This window comes from Rhinolophus hipposideros (genome assembly GCF_964194185.1).
Source record: "Rhinolophus hipposideros genome assembly, chromosome: 5".
In the NCBI taxonomy this organism is placed as follows: Eukaryota; Metazoa; Chordata; class Mammalia; order Chiroptera; family Rhinolophidae; genus Rhinolophus; species Rhinolophus hipposideros.
Genome location: NC_138051.1, coordinates 62,220,209 through 62,243,727, shown reverse-complemented (window position 1 = coordinate 62,243,727; position 23,519 = coordinate 62,220,209). Strand labels below are relative to the sequence as shown.

General features: G+C 33.6%; 1 protein-coding gene across 8 annotated transcripts in view; it reads left to right on the top strand.

The window, feature by feature from the left end:
- TXNDC16 (thioredoxin domain containing 16) overlaps positions 1–23,519 on the top strand; it is a 94,452-nt gene that overhangs the window by 61,644 nt on the left and 9,289 nt on the right. For 2 of the 8 annotated variants that reach the window (XR_013993357.1, XR_013993358.1), the window contains exons 18-23: positions 4,506–4,590; positions 6,242–6,380; positions 11,209–11,369; positions 13,414–13,604; positions 17,863–18,075; positions 20,763–20,955. Coding sequence is in view for 5 of the 8 variants with exons in the window: in XM_081048633.1 (XP_080904759.1) it covers positions 4,506–4,590; positions 6,242–6,380; positions 11,209–11,369; positions 13,414–13,604; positions 17,863–18,075; positions 20,763–20,878 (905 nt within the window). In the remaining 3 variants the exon portion in view is untranslated. Of the gene's footprint in view, positions 1–4,505; positions 4,591–6,241; positions 6,381–11,208; positions 11,370–13,413; positions 13,605–16,061; positions 16,269–17,862; positions 18,274–20,762; positions 22,229–23,519 lie in introns of those variants that run through there. The other 6 variants (XM_081048633.1, XM_081048632.1, XM_081048636.1 and 3 more) reach the window with 5 other exon arrangements.

The window sequence follows — 23,519 nt, the reverse complement described above, 5'->3', positions numbered from 1 at the left end:
TGTCTTTTTTATATTTTCTTACCTTTTGTGTTTACTCTTACAGGTGAACTTTAGCTATTTACACACATTGTCTAAACTTGTTTAATGGCAGTTGCCTGTTTTATGCTTCATTGGTATTTCCTTAGTTTTTCTTTATTTTTTTCTGTATGGAGTATGCTTCTTTTGGTTTAATTTTCTCAATGGCTAGAGAAGATGTTCTTTAAAAATCAAACAAAACATATTGGAATCTATAAAATTAAAGATTATTTCAATGATTTTGATCCCCTTTTATGGAAGATAAGGATGCTTTTAATTTCTTCTGTGGTCATTTTCTCTATGTGAGGCTCTGTGGTCTCCTATAGGCTCAGATTATCATTGTTGAGCTTTTTTTTTTTTTTTGCTTTCCATATTTCTGTTTCAAAAATCTTTTGCATTTACTTTTCCAACATTTTATTATGAAAATTTTCAAACATACAGCAAAGTTGAAAGAATTTTACACTCATGTACCCCACCATCTAGATTCTACCATTAGCATTTAATTATACTTGCTTTAGCATATACCTGCATGTCTGTCCATCCCTCTATCCATCAATTAATTGACCTTATTTTTAATGCATTTTAAATTCATGTTTCTGCATTCAGCTGTGATATAGTGCTTATAGCAATTAATTTTATTTTCACAGTTTCACGTAGACTCAATGTAATATCACAACTTCTCTATTCTTATACCCTTACTCTTTATTTCTTTTTTGCTTCGTAGGGATGTCTTTCAGTAAGTTTTAAAGGAAGGGTACACATAGGGAATTTTTTCTGACCAATAGTATTGCTTAGAATGTTATTTTCTTGCCTTTGCATGGTGGTGGACTCTTGACTGGGTAATAAAATCCTTAGCCTTAGTGTTTTCTTCATCACACACTCTTACCAGTTATCCAGCAAACCTTCCCCCTTCTTATTTTTTCTTTCATTTAAGATGAATTTCAAACTCTGAAAGAAATATTTTAAGGATATTTGTATAGGAAGAGGATTCCAATGTCTAGCATTATATTTGTATATAGTGAATACTATTAACTAATTATTAAATTTAGCTTTCTATACATTTTGTCTAGTAATTACTCCCCTCTACTTTGTCTTCGAAATCTTCTAAAATAAAAGCCAAAAAAAACTTACTACAAAGAAGTAATAAGAATGTCAATGTGTGCTTTGTGGCTTACCATCTTAGAAGCAGAATCCTAGAGGGCATACATAGCTTTTTAATTAGTATTTTATGTATGAAAAATTGTGAAGTGAATGTGTCTGTGTTTTACTCTTTTGTCTTTCCCTTTCTAATGTTTTTGTTCCCACTGTTGACTTCTATCTACCTCAGGTGCCTGGTGCTCTGAAGTCCTTATTTATTACTTGCACTGGGCCTCCTTCCAAAAAGAATTTGTGTTCAGATAATAAAAAGCACTAATACAACAAAATCATTGAAATAAGGATAAGAGTTAAGCAATAAAAGAGTAGGGGATAATTATGTAGAACATCTAGAAAACACTGTAGTTCATAAAACTTAACTCTAAGCAATCTAGTAGCAACCAGAAACCTAACTTGCCCTCTTATCAAGTTAGGATGCTGACTCACCCATAGAAAAGTCTTTTTCCTGATTGTAAAGGCTGAGGAGGAATTTTTCATGTTATTTTTTATATACCGTGTTTCCCCCAAAATAAGACCTAGCAAAAATTAATGTAAGACTCAGTATTATATTATGTTATACCCAGTCTTATAGTAAAATAAGACCAGGTCTTATATTAATTTTTGCTCCAAAAAACGCATTAGAGCTGATTGTCCAGCTAAGTCTTATTTTTGGGGAAACATGAAGAAATCAATAGAAGGAACAGTGTACTTGATTATATTTCTAACAAACAATAAAATTTGCGTGTAATTTATATCTCAAAAAAGGTCAAAAGTGTAATGTTAAATTATATATGAGTAGTTCTGGTGTGCGAGAATGATGTAATCTCGACATGATGCTTTTTAATGTTCTTAGCCGTTTCAATCAGGTATTAATTCCTCTTTTTTGTTGTTATTTTTTGTCGACATTCACATGATAGTTGCTGGACTTTCAGATCTATTGAATGAGAAAATGTAGAACAATAAAAATAAAAATGAATTATGAATTCCTTAACATTATTATGTACATTTGTATTTTACTCATAAAAGCTAACTACTAACATTAACTAAGCACTAATTTGTATCAGATATTGGTTTGTTGTTTATATAGATGCTAATGGTTTGAAGATTAATATAATGTGAATTCTATAAGGGCTGAAATTTCTCTTGTCCACAGGTGTATCTGCCAGGTCCCTCTACTGGAAAGTTACTATTTTTTCTTCTGTAATTAATAAATATCTTATGGGGTTATAATTTTAAAACTCTGTACATGTCCTGTTTCATTATCCTTTTACACTTCAGTTTTAGAATTCATTGCCTGAAAAAGTTATTACTATGTTGGTTGCCAAGTAGAAAATTTCTAATTCATTATTCTTTCTATATTTATTAGCTGTAAGAGTTTTCCCTTCTCATTTGTTTATCAGTGTGGAAGCCTGAGTTCTTATTTTATTCAGCAGGTTATTGCCAGTTACTATCATTAGTTTGCTCAAATTTGGTCAGTGGGAGTCCCTTCAATATGGCTCCTATGTCTTTTGACATGTCTCCACAATTCTTTGAATGTGTCCTCTTGGCACAAGATGTTCCCAGCCCCATTCCTGGAATCAGCTATTTCTCCAAGGAGTCCAGATTCCTTTTAGTGGGACATAGAATTTAGAAACCAAGATCTATTGGTTTAGGAGTGCTTTTAGTTACTGGAGTATTCTTACTTCTCAATTCTTGCTGACAGAGTTAAAAAATAGGTGTGTGTGTGTGTGTGTGTGTGTGTGTGTGTGTGTGTGTGTGTGTAAATATAACTTTAGTAAAATGTGATAGTGGAAAAAAGCAATATTGCTAAAGTAATGTATTCATTTTATGCAATTAAAATGTTTTTTGTTAAGTAAGTAAATATTGTAAGTCACCATGAATATTACATCCCAAATATATTTATAGTGGTTACAATTTTTTATTTAGATAACTGATTATGTCTTTATATTTGGGGTTGCCCTATATTCTGCCATATACACAGTTTTCACCAAGGAAGAGAATATGCTTGATTTTAAACATTCAGAGGAAAATTTACACTTTGATTTAGTGGAAATGGTTATGCATCTTGAGGTCTACAATCTTAAATACTCCTATCCCACAAGTAACAGTATTTATGAACAAGTGGATTCATGAAGAGCCTCTCAAGAAACATTCATGAGTAGAGAGGCTCTGTATGCTGAAATTATATGGAAATAATAGTGTAACTTTCCAGTGTTACTTTTCAAAAAAGAAAAGAAGCTGAAACAGATTCCATTATGTGATTACTTTAGATAATGGTCATCAGTTATTGACCAGAATTTAGTCCTCTTTTCTGTTGGAAATGAAAGTATAGGCACTCAGTCCTTTCTAGTTGCTTAGTTTTCTTTTGAATCTTTTCTACTTTGGTGCATCACAGGTTAAAGACAATAGTTTCATGGGTTACTAGTCTTGGTGCTCACATCCTGTATGCTAAGGTAAAGATCTTTTGGGTTCAGCATGCTCAGACTGCTAGTTGCTTTATGACTCAAACCTTCCATCATTGTTTTTGTATTTGAACTACTATGAACCTTTTGTGCAGCAAGCTGAGCTATCATTTGGCCTTCATTTGGCAAGAATACATCATTTATACAAGTCCACCGCTGCTCTTTTCTCATTAACTTACAACTGTTTAATTCAGACTTGCTTCTTGGTTATATGATCATCATTAATATGATCCAGAATGTGCTATTATTTATGAAAATGTATTCAGAAATTTATAGAAGTAATAGTTTTAATTTCAAATATCTGTATCCTACCAAATGAGAAAAGACGGATACACAAGTCAAGCAAAGTTCAAAAGTAACAAAAACACATTACAGAAAATACAGGAAGTAAAAAAAGACACAAATCACTCGCAGTTGCAGAACCTTAACACAGACACTGTTAGAGGACTAGAATTTCTAGTCTTCTATTTCTGTCTATGCATATAGGTACTTTTAGATGTGATTATAATATGGATATCATTCCACATACCTGCTTCTCTTTCTAGGCTACATAATAGGACAGATGTCTCCATTTACCTTGCCTTAAGGTAAGGTAACAAATATTTATTCAGTAACTATATGACTAACGTGCTATAAATCTTATAAATTACATTTAGAATATGTTTGTTTAGGGAACCATAGTTGCAGTATATCAGTTTAGATTTCTGTAGTAATCAAATGTCACAAAAAGAACACAGATTTATTGTAGAACCAGTAAGTTATATAAGGTCTGCACTTAAATATTTATCTTTATAAATAATTAATAACAAAGTACTATCATTAATAAATCTGTTCATTGAATAGCACACATAATTGTAAAGATTTCATATTTTTGTCTTGTCTGTGTATTGATAGCAAAAGAAGATTTCACTGAAGCAGGAAAGTACCTAAAAGGATGTGTTATCACTGGAATTTATTCTGAAGAAGATGTTTCGATATTGTAAGTTTATTGGTCTTCTAATTTTAGGAAGGAAGAAGTTTGCAAAATAATATATTGATTATTTTTACACAGTTGAGGAAGATGATAGGGTAGCAATATAAATTTTAAATTTCCTTCTAGGAAAATCTGCGAAGTAGCACATGGTTATTTAGAATTTTTAGATATTCTTTTACTTTAATCTAGAGCCCCCATAATACTTCATCTTCCTATAGAAATTTACCTCTTTGTATTCTGTCACCTGCAATTCTGATTCTTTGGAGTTGTCATATTTGGGGGGGGGGGATTTTACTTCTTGAGTGTCACCAAGGTATACATAAAAAATCAAAGTTTTCCCATTTTTCCAGATTTCTCCCAGAGTTTTAGTTGATGCAACTATACCTGATAATTCTACCTAATTTTAAGTTACTGCTAACATACACTTAATCAGTGCTTTTTTAGCCATGTAAGTTGCTTTATTTGTAGAATTTGGGGTTCCTGTGAACTACCAAATATTTTATGAAGGACTGAACTGAATGATGGACTGAACTGAAAATTTGGGGCATTATGATTAATACTCACTGCGTTCTACATTAATGGCTTATTTTTAGGTGCAAGTGGAGTCAAGTTCATTAGTTTGTCTTTCTTACCTTTTGACTATAATATTCCTAATTGTAATTTCCGAGCTCAAATCTTTCAGCCTGAACACTGGTGACATATGCTTTTGATGATCAAATTCCTGTTCTATCCATGAAATCGATCATTTTTTAAAAAGTAAAATACTGAACTCCAGATTTTTAGGAAATATGAGACCCATTTACCTGACACGTGGAGAGTCACCCACTCTCTTCTCTACTGTCACTGTTCATGTAACTATGGCCCAAACAGCTAGACCAGTAGTTTTCAGGGTGTGCTTTGTTTATAACCAATTGGTCAACTAAGCAGGTCCTGCAGCTAATCTGAACATTGGTCTCTCTACTAATACTTATACTACTATATAATGTCTACACTTTGTTCTAGCATGAATTAAATTTTTATATGCTATAAATGTGACTACTTTGCTGTCAATTTCACACAAAGCATTTTTTTCCTAGTTAGTGATCTTCTTTTAGGTTTAGTTAGTACAAGTAGTGGTAGGAGGGAGCAGAGTTGGGCTCTGTTTTAGTGGAAAGAGCACAGCCTCTGTGCTCAGTTTGAATTCTTTCTCTTCCATTTATCATTCTGAGTCCTGGTTTCCTCATCTGTGAAATAGGAGTGATAGTGGCTACTTTATAAAGCTATTCTGAGGGCTAAATGAAAACTTAACTGAAAGCAACCTATGTAGTCTCTGCAAGTAGTAGGCTTCTAATAAGTGCCGATGTTGCTCAGCAGTATGGTGAGCAGTTCAGAAAGACGGAGAACCATTCAGTATGTTTCTAATCTTATTTAGACAAGTTCTTGATGAATGAGATGTCTAGAAAAATCAATATGGCTAGATTATTATCTGTTGCTTTCTTTTAACTTAGGTTGTCAAGGCTCCAGAAGATAAATTTGTCTGTAAATCGAGTTCATTTTATTCTTGTTTGTAGGGCTTCCCATTTGCTGCCTCCCACTGTGACTTTTTGGCCTCATTGTTCATGTTTTTGATGACTTGCTATATATTGGTTGAAAATTTTAATACTATATTTCTCCATAGGGCCAATAAATACACTGCAACTCTTCCAGCCCTGCTGTTAGCCAGACACAAAGAAGACAAAGTAGAGAGCCTTCCATTAGCAAACACCCATGCGCAAGACATAGTTCAAATAATAACAAATTCATTACTGGAAACATTTGTGAGTATATTTTACAATAAGGATATTATTTGAAATAAAAATATCTAGATCAGTTAAAGGTCGTTTATTTTAATAGGTGATCTTCCAGCTTTTGTTGGCATGGGGCATGATGTTTGAGAGCTGCGCAATCATTGGGTTACTCTGTTTTATTGTTCACTCATTGTGCAGACAGCTTCTCTAATCTACTGTCGAAAGTTTACACGTCTTTGGATTATTTTTATTGCTGAGACTAGTGTGGCTGATGGCCAGTTGAAGTTTTTAATCTAGGCTGAAAGTCAGCGTAAAACACATGGATTCCAGAGAGTCAGACCGCTCGGCTTTAAAACCTTGTGTGATTCCTCACTGGACTTAGGGTAACTTCTCTGTGGTCTGTTTCCACTTGTGTAAAATATAGGTGATAGTGGCACCTGCTGCAGAAAGTTATTGTAAGGACTGAGTGAGTTATGTGTACAGTGCTTGTGTTCAGTGTTTGGCTCTGGAAACATTCAACAAACGTTAGCTGCTATTTTATTATTTCTACAGTTTTAGAACAAAATACTGACTTATCAAAGGTCTTTTTCAGCGCTTACTTTGTATAACAGTGGATTCAGGGCACACAGGGTGTAATCTGCCTTTCTTGATTTCAGTTGCTTTGCATTTATATTAAACATAGCTAGATTATTATAAATGTATGCTTTTTTACATTTATAAAGTGACATAAGGAGCACTGTTATCAGCTATAAATACTAAACGAATATCCTCGTTTTTATGTTGTCATGATGATCTAAATCACATTACATTTTAGTCTCAAATAAATGAGTGTATCTTAATTACTAAGTGTTTTGTCACCTTGGTTCTTTTCCCTCACCTTCCCCCCACCAATTAAAGTTATAGGTTATAATTAATGAAATTATTAGTATTTTCAGGATGTAGTTTTCTAAATTATTTACTAAAGTAACAGTTTTGTCTTTAATAGCATCTTATTAAATGACTGTTTAGCATATACATACTGTAATATTTTTAGAATTATTATAAGCCTTTAGCTATTTTTTTTTCAGATAATACAGAAAATTATAAAGAAGAAAATTAGAATCAACCATAACCTCTTTAACCAAGTTTAAATTTGGGGGTATATTTTCCCAAACTTTAAAAAAAGTCTGTGTGTGTATATATGTATTTGTCTTTTTATATGAAGGGATATTTTCATCAAGAAACAACGATAGGCATATTGATTTTTTAATATCTGCATAATATTCTGTTGTACTAAAAAACACTATTTAATCAGATTTCTGTTGATAAATATTTAAGTTGTCTTTAGTTTGTTTTGTTTTACTCAGGAACCACCCTTGTTGATAATCTTCAGGCGTTTCCATGATTATATACCTGTGATAAATTCATAGAATTTGAATTGCTATTCCAAAGGGTAGGCATATTTTTAAGGCTTCTGATACTTATTCCTGTTTTGCCTGACAGAAGATTTGTATTATTTACTCTTTTTTGCCTAAAAATTGGTATGCAATTTTTTTCTTTAAGATTATATTCTTTAAGGCTGAGAAACTTTGGGCAAACTTAACTTTCAAAATCTGTTTATAGCTTAGGCAAATATGGTAAGCATTGTGTCAGTGTTCCAGTTAACAATGCTTTGGTTTACAGTATTCAACTAAATACTGAACAGTTATAATAAACATTATTTTGCTTTTAGTTTATGACCTTTGTGTAAATTCTAAAACCCTCAAGTGGTTATTACATTTCTTAAAGCTGCTCTGTGTCAAAGGTTGAAGTGTAGCGCACGTGGTGACAGCAGTAGCCAGCTAGTAACCAACTCATCCCCTGGCCTGCACTTCGGTTCCTTCATCCGGGCAGGAAAGAGGAGTGGGTGACCAGATGGTGAACGTTTTCTATATGGCTTCAAATTTTTGTTTTAATGAACCTGATGAGAAATTAATTCAGGTAAATAATGTCCTGTAAATAATCTGAATAAATCTGAAATAATGATAATTCACGACACAAGCAATGGTGTGTCCAAGGCTGTCACACTTTGAACTATTTGTTAGGAAATATGCTTAGTAATTTTCTCACATACATTGAGTTCGTTTTTTATACTTTTATTATGAATAAGAGTACCAGATCCTACACTAATATAGCCTCTTATATACTCAAGTAGCCAGAGGTCACCTTCCAGTTACCACATTTGGTAACGTTTTCTGTATCTCCTTAGCCTCTCAGTAGCAATCAAAACTGTTAACTATGCCATTCCCTCTTAAAAATCTCTTTTCCTCTGGTTTTTGCAGCTCGGTCCCTTCCAGATATTCCTCCAACCCTCAGCCACTCTAGAGTTACACCCTCAACCCTTTTTTTTTTTTTTTTAAGATTTTATTGGGAAAGGAGAACAGGACTTTTTTTGGGGAACAGTGTGTACTTCCAGGCCTTTTTTTCCAAGTCAAGTTGTCGTCCTTTCAATCTTAGTTGTGGAAGGTGCCATTCAGCTTCAAGTTGTTTTCCTTTCAGTCTTAGTTGTGGAGGGCGCAGCTCAGCTCCAGGTCCAGTTGCTGTTGCTAGTTGCAGGGGGCGCAGCCCACCATCCCTTGCGGGAGTCAAACCAGCAACCTTGTGGTTGAGAGGCCGCGCTCCAACCAACTGAGCCATCTGGGAGCTCAGCGGCAGCTCAGCTCAAGGTGCTGTGTTCAGTCTTAGTTGCAGGGGGCGCTGCCCACCATCCCTTGCGGGACTCGAGGAATTGAACTGGCAACCTTGTGGTTGAGAGCCTACTGGCCCATGTGGGAATCGAACTGGCAGCCTTTGGAGTTAGGAGCAAGGAGCTCCAACCGACTGAGCCACTGGGCCGACCCTCAACTTTTTTTTTTTTTTTGCGTGTTCTTTCTTTGGGAAATTTTATCCATACCCATGACTTCTACCATCATTATATACCAGCTGATGATTCCTAAACCTGAATTTCTGATCTTAACTTTCCTTCTGAACTCACAGAACTCTGTCTTTCTTTCCTGATAGACGTAGAAAAGAGCATAGCCCATCTCTGGTCTGTCATTCCACAAATTCATATTCCAGTCGGTCATCCTTCTAACACAGGCCTTACCATGTTAGTCATTGGATACAAAAATCTCAGTATTCCCAGGAACAAGAAAATCTGTGAAGTCATTTTTCCGTCTGGGTTGACAGTTACATTTGCCTTTTCAAGCCTAAATCTGACATATTTCACTTTCATCATTCCCCAGATATTATACGTGCCTTACCACCTCTCTGCCTATCCTCATGATGTTTCCTATATCTGGAATCCCTGCTCTAGCACACATCTCAGTCTGTTAAGATCTTATTCCTTATCCAAGATCCAGATCAAACACCACTTCTTAAAATCATTCATGAGCTCCTCAACCTTGTTTTTAGCTTAATTTTGAGCCACTAGGTTTCCTTATTGTCATACATTAACATTTTTATTGGTTCATAGCAGTTTGTATACCTGTCTCCTCCTCTAAAGTATGATCTCTTTGAAAGCAGGGAAAATGTCTTGATTCTTTTTGATTCAATACCCAGCATAACATCTTGAACTTTGTAGTTCTCAATAAATGTTTGAATTGAGCAGTGGTAAGGAGATCTACTGGCTTGATAAGATCTGTCAGTTTTAGGAAGGGTATATAACTCACGTAGAAGATTAAAGATGATACTTAACACATGAAAACAACATAGGGGAATTTGGAGAAGGAGTCTAAGATTTAACTCATGAAAGAGGGAGGTGTGAGATAGGATTTTGATTGTGAAAGAATGTGAAGAAAATGAGAATTGGCAGAGTAAAGTGGCTTTGAAAACTAAATAGGGAAAAGTAGATGGCAGATTTTGATATTTGAGGATACTGAACCAGTACTGTATTCAGAGGTGGTTGGCACCATGAAAAAAACAGAATTGTTCATTGGGATTTCTAGTGTGATCCATTGAAATGTGAAGCAGATGAATGGGTGCCTGGGTGCTAGTTTCACCTCTTCCTCCTATTACCTTTGTGACTCTAGCAAGTCAGCTTCTCTTCATTGGTTTCCTCATCTGTCAGCTGGGGATTATTTATCTGATAGAGGATGATTTACTCTAGCTCATGGTTATATCCAAAGATGAAATAATAGATAGGGAACTAAAAATGAAAAATGGTAGAAGGCTTTAATATTTTAAGTCATAGCTCTTTTTAATCCTAAATATATTAACTTTGATGCTCTTTCCAATTCTTGTTAATAACACATTGTCTTTTACAAATATGTAAAAGTGGTTATTCTCTTTTAATAAAGAATAAAAGGGTTATTAGATTTCTTATTTTTTAATTTTAAACCCCAAAGAAGCAAGAGACTTTATTAGTTTTTGCACATTTTTTGATTATTTTAATTATGCTAAAAATCCATAATACTGAAACAAACATTTTAAGTAGTCATAGATGTTAAAAGATTATGTCTTTAAAGCTCAGCTTATATATATTTTTCAAACATTTTATGTTAGACAAAAAAATGGAACAAGAATTTTGTTTGTCATGTGTATGATGGCTAATCTGGTCCAGATTTTAGCATAAGAAATCATTAGAAGTGTTACATCCTTGTAAAATAGGGAGCATCTTTAAGTTAATTTATTTTCAAATTCTATTAGTAGTTATATTTTGAAAATAACTAATTCATTATTAAGATAAAGTGGGCTTAAATTAAAAAACTCTTGAGATTTATAGTTATTAGTATAGCAATCTCACTTAAATAAAAATTTACATTTACAAACCAAAATTGCATGAGTGACTTGAAGATTATTTTCTATTTTATGCATCATCATTCCCCATATTGTTGGGTTTTTGTTTTTGTTTTTCCCACAGCCAGAAATCACTGTAGAAAATCTTCCCACTTATTTAAGGCTTCAGAAACCATTACTTGTTTTATTCAGTGATGGCAGCATAAACCCTCAGTATAAAAAAGCAATGTTAACACTGATAAAAGAGAAACACTTGGATTCACTTAGCCCTTGCTGGTTAAATCTGTAAGTATATGTTTATTTTTACAATGTAAAAGGTAAAGGATAATTATTACATTTTGATTAGGAAATGAAACTCTAACTCCACCTTTGGAGTTAATATTTTGGGACCAATGTGTATAACATTAGGATATTTTTAGTAACTAAATTCCCTCAGATGGTCTAAAATGATCTTGTTTTGATTGAATTCTGTTCTACAATATTTTTTCTGTATGGTATATTTTTCAGCTTCATTGAGGTATAACTGACAAATAAAATTGTAAGATATTTAAAGATATGTATACATTGTGACAAATACATATGTATACATATGTATACAATACACATATGTATACTTTGTGACAAATAAAATTGTAAGATATTTAAAGATATGTATACATTGTGAAAGGATTCCTCCATGTAGTTAATTAACACTTCTATCACCTCACCTGTTTATACAATTATATACATATAATACAATGGTATAAACACACACACACACACACACACACACACACACCCTTACACACCTTCTTTATCCATTCATAATGCTGCAGTGAATAAGGGAGTGCAGATCTCTCTTTAATATCCTGTTATAATTTTTATTGGATGTATACCCAGAAGTGGGCTTGCTGGATCACATGGTAGCTCTTTTTTTAATTTTTTGAGGAACCTTTATACTGTTTTCCATAGTGGCTGGACTAATTTACATTCCTACCAGCAGTGCACAAGGGTTCTCTTTTTTTCTCCTTGCTTGCCAATACTTCTTATCTTTCGTCATTTTGATGATAGCCATTCCAACAGGTTTGAGGTAATAGCTCATCATCGTTTTGGTTTGCATTTCCCTGATTATTAGTGATGTATTGAGCATCTTTTCATGTACCTTTTGGCCATTTGTATGTCTGTAAAAATGTTTATTCAGTTCTTCTGCCCATTATTAAATTGGGTTGTTTGTTTTTTGTTGAGTTGTATGAGTTCTTCAGTTATTTTGGATTTTAACCCTTTATCAGGTATGATTTGCAAATATTTTTTCTTGTTCTGAAGGTTGACTTTTCATTTTGTTGTAGTTCCACTTGTTTATTTTTGCATTTGTTGCCTTTACTTTTTGTGTCATATAGTAAATTTTTTAAAGTAATCATTTTTCTGATTTTAAAAAACATTTCTGATTGAGGTCCATTGAAAAAATTTTTGAAAACAGGAAAATAAACATTATGGTATTTTGACATTTTTCTTCAGTTTCTTTTATTGTACGTCTGTATTTTTAAAATGTAGCCTTAAAATGTTACACAAAATTTTCAGTGCATTCACCAATAGTACTTCCTGGTATGTTTTTTAGATGTATGGATTGTGTTAACATAGTTCACATACATACGCACTACCCATTCTTTAAATTCATCAGATGAAAGACATTTTAACTCATTTGAAAAAATTACAAGAATGGGGCAGTGTACATTTTTGCTGTGAAGAGTTCATTAACAGTATAATCTGCTTGACATAGAAATTTTTCAGGTAATGTATCTTTTTAGGGTTCTCAGAGTAAAACAGTATTTTCTGTAATGGGGAATGTGCTGTATTAGGGAAACTAGATACATTAAACTTATAATTTCCTTGTATGAACATAATTTTTAAAATATTTTCACCTATAAATTGATCTCTTTTTCCTGAGCAAAGACAGTTTTATTTAGGAAAGAAGTATTTATTATAATTATCTTGTTTTATACTTTGTAACCATTTTATTTTTGAACTGATGTGTGGTCAGATATTGGCTAAACTTTGGAAGGAGCCTATCATGTTAAGCTAAAATGGTCAAGCCTGTTTTTCATTAAAGCTCTCATTGGCTGCCATTTTTTCTCCCAGGAGAAGCACAGTGCCCCATGTTAAAAGAAACCTTTTAAGACTGGTTACTAATAACATAGTTGTAGAGCTCATGGTTTTTAGGACATCTTTTCATAAAATACACTTAACTGGCATGGTACTGTATTTAAAGATTAATGTTCTAAAAACTATTATTTTCATTATTTTGTTGTAGAAAGAAATATTAATTAACATGTTCAATTGCTTCCTTTCCTAGAAAGACTACTCCTGTTGGAAAAGGAGTCTTGCAAACGTATTTTGATGTTCTACCTCCCCTTCCTCTCCTGGTTGTGGTGAATCTGCATTCAGGTGGCCAAGTATTTGTGTTTCCTTCAGACCAGGCTATAACTGAACAAAACCTTTTATTGTGGCTCAAGAAAGTAGAAACAGGTTTAGAAAGTCCTATCAGTAAGTTTTCTGTTTTGTTTACTGCACACAGTTCTGTATTTTGTTTCATAGATTTTCAAATTTGAATTATAGCTAATGAATGCTAGAATGAGTTGAATTGTAATAGTTATAAGTATCTGAAATGTTAACATGCTGATAGCACTGACCATGAGACAGCTTCCTCCTATGTGGTAGGTATTACTACTCACAGAAAATACGTACCATTGTATTAAATTTAATAATAGCTAGCATTTATTGAATGCTTACTAGATATCTAGTACAATGCTAAATGATTCACATGCATTTTCTTATTTAATTGTCACAAGAATCATATGAAGTGTTACCTGTAGTTAAATAACTAGTTACAAGTCATAGAAATAACCAGTAAATGAGGAAGCTTGGATTCCAACCTGGATCTTTTTTACTTTAGAGCCAAAATTTTGAACCACAAGAAAATAGATCTTGGCTTAGAATTTATGATGTTGGCTGATGAAATGCCATAGTTTCTACTTTGCTAAAACATATGTGAATTTATACTTGTGGTATAGATGCATATGTTAATTTATATACAAATATAACAACAATAGGCCTGTGGCTGTAATTTAAATAATTAACATTTAATAACCTAAATCATTAGTATATTGAGGAAATAGTGTGAAATTTGATGTAATGAAAAGTCTAAGGTGCTATCCAAGGATTTTGTTATTTAATATCAGATAAACTATATTATAATAACATTTTGACACTGTTCTATGATAGAATCCTGAAATAAGGGATGTGTCTGTATATGTGAATATATATGTTTATATTTACACATACAGTTCTGGTGTACAAACTCCAATTCAGTGTTATATTGTCTTTCAGCTAGCATGCATAGTGTGAATTTAATCATTGTGTATATTTGTTTATGTTTAATCACATACTTGAATTTAAGTGTCATTGTAGCACACCTGTTCTTCCCAGGTGGTCTGCTTCATTTCTGTTAAGTTAGGCAGTTTAACTAAATGATGTTTAAGTAGCCCGTAGATGGTATTTTTATATTGAAATATAATTCACATACCATAAAATTCACCCTTTTAAAGCATACAATTTAGTGGTTTTTAGTATATTCACAAGACCGTGCAACCAATACTATTATTGAATTCTATAATAATTTCATCACCCCCAAAAAGAAACCCCACACCCATTAGCAGTCATGCCCCATTCTCCTCTCCTTCCACCCCCTGGAAACTACTAATTTACTTTGTCTTTACGGATTTGCCTAATCTGGACATTTCTTATAAATGCAATCATTTACCATAGGTTTCAAAGGATCATCTATGTTATAGCATGAAAACAATAATACATTCCTTTTTATGAATGAATCATATTCCACTGCATGGATAGACCACATTTTGTTTCTCTGTTCATTAGTTAATGGCATTTGGGTTGTCTCCACTTTTTGGCTGTTAGGAATAACGCTGCTCTGAACATTGATGTCCGTTTTATATCTGTCAAATACACAGGTGCATTATGCCAGTACCACACTGTCCTCAATGCTGCAGCTTTGTAGTAGGTTTTAAATTTGGAAATTTGATTCCTCCAACTTTGTTCTTCATTTCCACGATTATTTTGGCTATTCTGGGTAGTTTTAGAGGATACTTTTAAGTCTTAATTTTCTGAGATAATTTTAGTTGAATTAAATTGACTATTTTAAGTCATAATCTGGAAAGAGTCCTTTCTGTTGTTATCACTTATCACTGACTTCTTCACTCTAGCCACATGGCATAGGGTTTTTTCAGTTGTAGCTCTTGAACTCTAAAGATAGCTGTGTTCACTATTCCATTTGTGTTGCTATTTTATAGAATCAAATGCATGTTGTCATTTTGCAGCTGCTGTGACACAGGAGCCCCTTGGACTGAGTAGGTCAAATAAGATTATATGCAGGTAGGGCCAGAGTACCTCTCAAAGAAACTGCTTTTAAAAGTGGTAATGTTCAAAGACACACAAACCTGAGCTTGTGACCCAGCCTCCTTGATTACTAACTGTGTGGCTCTAGCATGTCTTTGTTTCCTCCTCTGCAACCGTAAAATGAGATTAGTTAAGTTCCCACTCTGACTACGTCCATATTTATTTTAAAAATCAAATCAAATAATGTATGCAAAAGTACTTTGTAAAGTGTAAAATCTGAAGTATTATCGTGATTTATGTAAAGATTCTTTCCTGCAAGGAGCATCCTTGGGGGCTTTGATTCCTGAACTCAAACCATTGCCAGGAGGAAAGAATCAGAATTACTCTTCTGAGTTTCCTGAGAGACTGGTATATCTTCCATTGAAATTTTGTTCATGAAATCCTTTGCCATCTCATTCTTTGAGGGGTTTTCATTATTGCTTTGTGTCACTGCTCCTGTTCTTAAGTTATTCCTGCAGCCTCTGCAGCAGGGAAGAAGCAAACTGAGCAGTATTTGTCTGTATTGGATCCTGTTTTCTGTGTTGGCAGGACCTGCTCTCGCCCCTCTTTGGGAGATGGATCTGAGATGGGGGTCTTGCAGCTGCTCTTGGAATAGCCTGAATCCGTAACATGGTGCCACAGGTGTCTGCCTCACCTTGCTTGCTGCACATCTTCATTTCTGTGAAATTGTGACCACTGGCTATTTTTACTTGAGATTTACACTTAACTTTGGTCAAGTTCCCTGACCTATTCAGACCTTGGTTTTCTCATCTATAAAATAGGGATAATAATTTTACTTACAACGTGAAGTTGTAAGGATTAAATGGATAGTAAAGGCTCAATAAATGTTAACTATTTATTAACTATTATTATCACTACTAATTTGATAATAATGTATTTATTACCCATATATGATTTGGGTACAGTTTTATTTGTAATTGAAACAGTAAGGTCTTTGTAGTGTTCCTTTAGCAAATAATTAGCAGAATTGTGATGTCCAGATGTAGGCATTTTGTGATCATCTCAGACCACTAGGCTGCAGTGTCTACTTTTAAAAATACTGCTAAATATGTACTATGGTTTAAATTAAACTTTCCTTTAAAATATTTTAATAAAGATACATCTGCATATTGCAAACTACAAAGTTATTCTTATCTCCTACCTATTCATTATGTTCAAGAAAATATTTTATCTGCTTGTCACTTTTGAATCTGCTAACCTGGAAATAGTCATTTGAAACATCAATTACAGTGGTAGCCTAAATTTAATACCCTGCTGATGTTCCAGGTAGTAGGATTTTGTATAATTGACTCTGATTGAAGAAATTATGTATCAATGAGTATAGATATACTGTATATGTATTTATGCAGATTTTTGTGCTTTAATCTACTCTAGGAAATTAGAATTTATATGAATTTCGTAAGCTTTCATTCTTTCACTAGAATTTATTTTTAAAATGGTTACTTTTTAAATTTCCATATGTAGTTTTATTTTTCAAAATAGTATTTTAAATGGACAACTAAATTCTAAAATTATTTTGTAAGATCTGTTTACTAAATGGAGAAAAGTTAGTTAATTTATCTCATATGTTACCATATATATTACCATGATTTCAAGCCTAAATCAGTTTTCCTTTTCTAATGACCAATGTTTTAAAATAATGTTGATTCACTACCAGGAAACCCATCTAAGAAATTATTCAATGCCTATTTGTAGTATAGTTGATTCCATAGCAATTTTTAATTATTCCCGTCATGGTTATTTTTATAAAATGGATTTATTTTCATAAAAGTGTGTGCAAAGGATGTTAATCAAAAGCCTCAAAAACCAAAAGTGCTTTAAAATGTAAGGAAATACTTGTCTAAATAATAGAATAAGAAATAAATACGTATGTGCCAAAATTTTTTTTTTGGAATGATTCATAAAAAACAGTGCCACTTCTTTGGGATAAAGACAGGGTAGGGAGGGAAGGAAGCAGGACACTTTTTCATTTTAACCTGTACCTGTGTGGTCATCTCATAAACATATTGCTATTTTCTAAAACCTCAACAAGGGTTAACTGGCAGGGAGATTATGTATGTTTTGCTTTCTTCATATTAATACTAGCCGTTATTTAGAATATAATAGTTTGTAAATATAATACAAAAAAATGAAAATGGCTAGTAATGAGAAATGTATCAAGTTTCTTAGACAATGTAGTAAAAATAATCTAGTTTTGCTTAGATAAGTAAAACTGATAAAGTCTTCACTTCTACAAATATATTTTTCAAAATAAAACATTTTCTAGTATATGTATATGATGATTTTATAGTCTATTCATCTTTAATCCTTGATTGTACCTTTTTTCTAGCAATTTTACCTGCTCAGGAATGGAAACCTCCTCTTCCCGCTTATAATTTTCTACGTATGATGGATGCTGCAGCATCTCAACATTCCAGTAGGAAAAGTCCTGAGTGTGTGAAAGAGACTGATGTTCAGGAGAATGATAAAGAACAGCATGAAGATAAATCAGCAATCAAAAAAGAACCGACTGAAACATTGAGAATAAAGCACTGGAACAGAAGTAATGTATTTAAAGCAGAAAAATCATTTAGGCATGATAATAAAGAATTATGATGCGCAAAAGTGAGCTGATTTCACGGGACTGTGGAAAGCTTTCCAAAGTCTTTTTGGCTTATATGATAGACTTAAGAATTTATTTTATTAAAAATAATACTAAATCATTTCTACACCAGTGCTGTTCAACATAATGTGAGTCATATATGTAATTTAGAATTATCAAGTAGCCACATTAAAGGTAAAAACGAGCAGGTGAAATTAATTTTAATAATATATTTCACTGAGTAAGTATACCCCAAATAGTTCAGTTAACAGAAAAATGAGATAGTTTACATTCTTTTCTTTCATATCAAGTCTTCAAAATCCAGGGCAGAGAACGTATCTCACTTTGGAGCAGCCACATCATAGGTGCTCAGTAGCCGCAGGTGGTCAGTAACTACTACTGTATTGGGCAGCTCAGCTTTAGACAAAAACTGGCATAATTAATTTAATTCAGTTCTAGCCTGATATATTTTGAACTAAAATATAAATGTAATTCTAGTTTAATCACAGTTGACTCCACAGTGGAATCATACACCTGATAGTTGTATTTGTTTTATTGTAGTGATGATATTAAAACCAGTGCTTCTTAACCAGGGAGCAGTGTCGCCTCCTAGGGGACTTTTGGCAATGTCAAGAGACATTTTTGATTAGGGATACTGCTGGCATCTAGTGGATAGAGGGCAGGGATACTGCTTAAACATCCTATGATACATTGGACAGCCTCCAACAACAAAGAATTATCCTGCCCAAAAGTCCGTAGTGCCCAGGTTAAATAACCCGGTGTTACACTAACCCGGGGCAGCACGGGCTCGCTGAATTTTCTGGTTCTGCTCAGTCTGAAAAAATCTTGGATGTTAAAGATAAATATTAGGTGGTCTTATTCTCATTATTATAAGCTAGACACAATGTTATTTTTTCTTATAAATTCTTTTTATAATTTTAAAAAGTAATGCAATAACCCTAAAAGGACTTAGAGATATATCTGTAATATATGTTATATAGATCACTCTATATCACAATATAATATATATTGTATTATGTATATTGTATATTCTGTATATATAGAGGTATATTATACAATAGAATATATGATGATTCTCTTATATATAATATATAATTCTCATATATATAAATAAATGTATATGAGAATCTTAAAATCTTGTCTTATTTATACAAATTATATTGCTAAATTTCAATTTGAACAGCAATTAAACATTCTGACATTTTCCTCATGAAAAGAGAGGCTCCCTCATCTGAACTATGTGTGAAATCTACCTTATAAGCTTTGGACAAATCAGTTGGTCTTCCTAGGCTATTGGGTTTCATTTATATAAGTAGAGGGCAGGATTAGCCAAAAAATTAATTTTTTATTCCTACAGAATTTACTTGTCAGGCTGATCTGTTCGTAGCAGTTGTCTGCCTCATTTTTGCTCTATGTAGTTTTTGAGACATTTGTTGAGAAGATCCATCTTGGTGTTCCACTATATTTCTCCTTATAATTTCTATTTGGTATATCTTGTTCTTGAAATTTCCCTACATGTGGTTTGCCTAGTATAAATGACTTTCATGACTGGAATTTAAAAAATCACAAACCGCTAAATTTCAATAAATTTGTGACATAGTTCATTTGCTACTCGCAGCACCTCCTCCTCAATTTTTTCCCTATAGCATGTGTATTATTTCAGTTCATTATCATTTGTTTTTATTTCTAACATTAGAGCTAATGCGAGTGAACTCTAAATATAGTTTGTAGTACTAAAACATTGTCAGCCTAACCATTAGAAATTGCTGATTAACTATAAGCACATAGAAACATGAAATTGATTAGTCATTGTACCATGCAGTTATTAACACATGTTCTTTGAACAGTTTTGAAAGTATATGGATTTCATGTACTTCAAAAGTTTTCTGTTTCCTTGGTAATGCCCTCTATTGAACCACTTACCCTGTATCAGTTGTGTTTCTTTGGTTGTAAGCAATACTGATTCAACCCTGCTTAACTTAAACAAAATGAGAATACAGTTGTCCCTTGGTATCCCCCTCCCTGCGGATACCAAAGTCTGAGGATGTTCAAGTCCCTAATATAAATGGCGTAGTATTTGCATATAACCTATATTTGCACATAGGCTACAGTGGGGGGCTCGTGTGCCTACACATCATTTCATTCACGTGGATTCAGCGTAGTGTTGGGCATAAAGCAAATTTAGTTTTGCTTTTTGGGATTTTTTTTTTTTTTTAATCCACAGTTGGTTGAATCTGTGGATGTAAAACCTGTGGATATGGAGGGCCGACTGTATTGGGTGATTCACACAGCTGGAAGAAAAATTAAGCCATGCTTTGAAAAAACAGGAACCAAGGATGTTCTGGGACTAACAGCTTAATGATGAATCATTTCCAAATGTTTTTCTATCTTTCATGGTTAGGATTTCTGGGAAAGTTGATTATGGGAAGAGTAAGCACTTTAATTGGCAGCCCTAACCAGACTTTCACAATGTAGAAGAGGTAAACCAACGCTCACAAAAGAATCTAGATTTCATTTACCAGAAAAAGTGAGAGTGAATGTGGAGGGGAGGAAAAGGTGATTATGGAGAGATTGTCCTCACAACACCACTTAACTGTTCTTCTGTCTGTCCTTTGTATCCTTTTCAGGTCTTTCTATCATATCCTCCTGTCCATTTTTGAGAGCTTCAAAAGCCCTCTCTCTACCCCAAGTGGTTGTAGTTTTCCTGTGTGTCCCCCTGATTCTCAAAAGACTTTTTGACTAGTGCATATATACATTTTGCATTATCATCGCTCGTGAATCAGATTATTTCACCCTCTCCTGCCTCACCTATACTGGAAGGTAAGCATCCTGGTCCATTGCTCCCAGCCCTTGTAATGAAATATTCCATGAGTTGTTTTTCCAAAATTCCTGGAGTTCGTTATTCAAGCTTATGCTTCATTTAAAAACTAAACGTGTATACACTGAACAATAAGAGTTCGCAGATCAGTAAGTGCCTGTCTTTGGTAATGGAAAGTAATCAAATAGGTATACCTTGAGAACTGTGCGCTTCCACTTAATATGTAGAAAGCTGCAAGAGAATGTTACTCCCATCCTAATAATAAGGGGAAAAAATCTTACTCATCAAAGAAGGCAACCAAAGGAACTGAATTCCAGAGCGACAAGCACTTTCAAGACGAAATGGTACACACCAATTGTTTCACTTTTGGCAGTAGGAGAGAGAGCAAACCTTCCTTCTTCCAGGGCCCAAGCAAAGATCCACTGCCTCTGGGGGAGGGGTAAATGTAAATCTCTCTTCCCCTAGGGATCGGCAGGAAACCTCTTGGGCTGGGGATCCTGCACCAATCTCAAGCAAGATCTCCTATTACTGGGAGAAGTGCAGGGACATCTCTCCTGCCCAACAATTGTGAAAAATAGCCATGTTTAGCTGCAATGGGGGTGGAGGTAGAAATTCTGAGAAGGCACCACCCCAGGGCTGAAGTGCACAGGTCCTACCTAAGCCTGAGAATGCACCAGGAGAATCAAGAACTACCTCCACCCATCATCAGCTCAATATCCAATTACAAGCAACAGAAGTTTACCACTTTGGGAAGCACAAGATTATGGAATGACACAGTTAAGCAGGACTTGCTGAAAGCTGAGAGTGGAGTCAGAAAATAAACCGTCTCTCACTCAGATCCAACTCTAAGCATGAGATAATAGTATGCAATCCCTGGAGGAACATGCAGACTGTGGTGAACCAAAGGTAAAGATAACAAAATCCAAACCCATTTTGACTAGATTTACTCCAGAAGATGTGTGGTATTCAGTCTGAAATTCTAAGACTAAAAAAGAAAAAAAGTAACAAAACAATCCATTGTCAAGAGATGAAACAAATGACAGAACGAAACTCAGAGATCACCCAGATATTTGGACTATAAGACAGAAATTTAAAATAACTAGTGTGTTAAAGGATTTAGAAGAAAAGGTGGGCAACATACATGAATAGTTGGGGAATTTTGCCTGTGATTGGTAACATGCCATTACAAATGAAGAATGCCTTTGGTGGGCTCATCAATACACTTAGCACAGCGGAGGAAAGAATCTGAATTTGATAAGTCAATGGAAATTATCCAAAAAAAAAAAAACAAAGAAAAATAAGGCAATTCAAAAGCTGTGGAATAATACCAGTTTAACATACAAGTACATGTAATTTGAATTCCAGAAGAGAAAACAGCAGAAGTACTTGAAGGGATAATGGCTGAAGAATTAAAAAAAATTAAAAGACAATAAATCACATCTAAGATGCATAGAGATGGCCAAATATGATTTAAAAAAAGAAATCCATCCAGATATAGCCATATTACTAAAAACGAAAGATAAAGAGAATATCTTGAAGATAGCCAGAGCAAAAAACCAGATTCCCATTCTCTTGCTTGCTTTCTCACTTTTTTACAACCCTTTTAAAAAATACAAAAGCCATTCTTACCTCTGGGGTCATACAAAAACAGGCCATGGGCTGGATTTGGCATGTTGGCCATAATTTGCCAACTTCTTGTCTAAGGCAAAAACTGGAACTATGTACTGTGAGACTCATACAAATTTAAAGGTAAAATCTATGACAATAACAAATGTCAATAATGGCACAAAGAATGGGAGGGAGGAAATGGAAGTATACTGTAGTAAGGGTCTCACTTTGTGAAGTGAGAGGTATGTAGAGGTAATTGTGATAAGTTAAAGATGTACGTTAAGCCTTTAGCAATCACTAAAAATAAAAAAGATAATTAGTCAATAGTGGAGCTAAAATGGAATAAAGAATAAGCAAAAAGAAGGTAAGACAAAGACAACACTGGCACAAATAGGAAGAACCTAACAAAATGGTAGACTTAAATCCACCCATAGCACTACATATATCAGTGTAAATGGTCTATACACCCCACTTAAAAGCAGAGATTGTAGATTAGATTTTAAAACTAGGAGTTATTCTATATACTGTACAAAAACAAATCCCAAATCTTTAAACATGAAAATATAGATAGGTTAAAAATAAAAGAATGAGAAGAAAGCTTGCAAACACCAAAAGATAAAGTGATAGCTATATTAACATCAGACAAAATAGATTTCAGAACAAGAACTATTAGCAGGGATAAAGAGGGTTATTACATAAAGAAGTCAATTCATCAAGAGGATGTTAACAAGTCTAAGTGTACATGTTTCTAAAACGATCTTTAAAAGCTGATAGACCTACAAGGAGAAATAGACAAATCTATTAAATAGTTGGAAATGTCAACATTCTCTCAGTACTTGATATAACAAGTAAACAAAATCTATATATAAGAGGCTTGAACAACAATCAACTTGACCTAATTGACATTTGTAGGACATTCCATTCAACAACAAAAGAATATACATTATTTTTCAAGTGT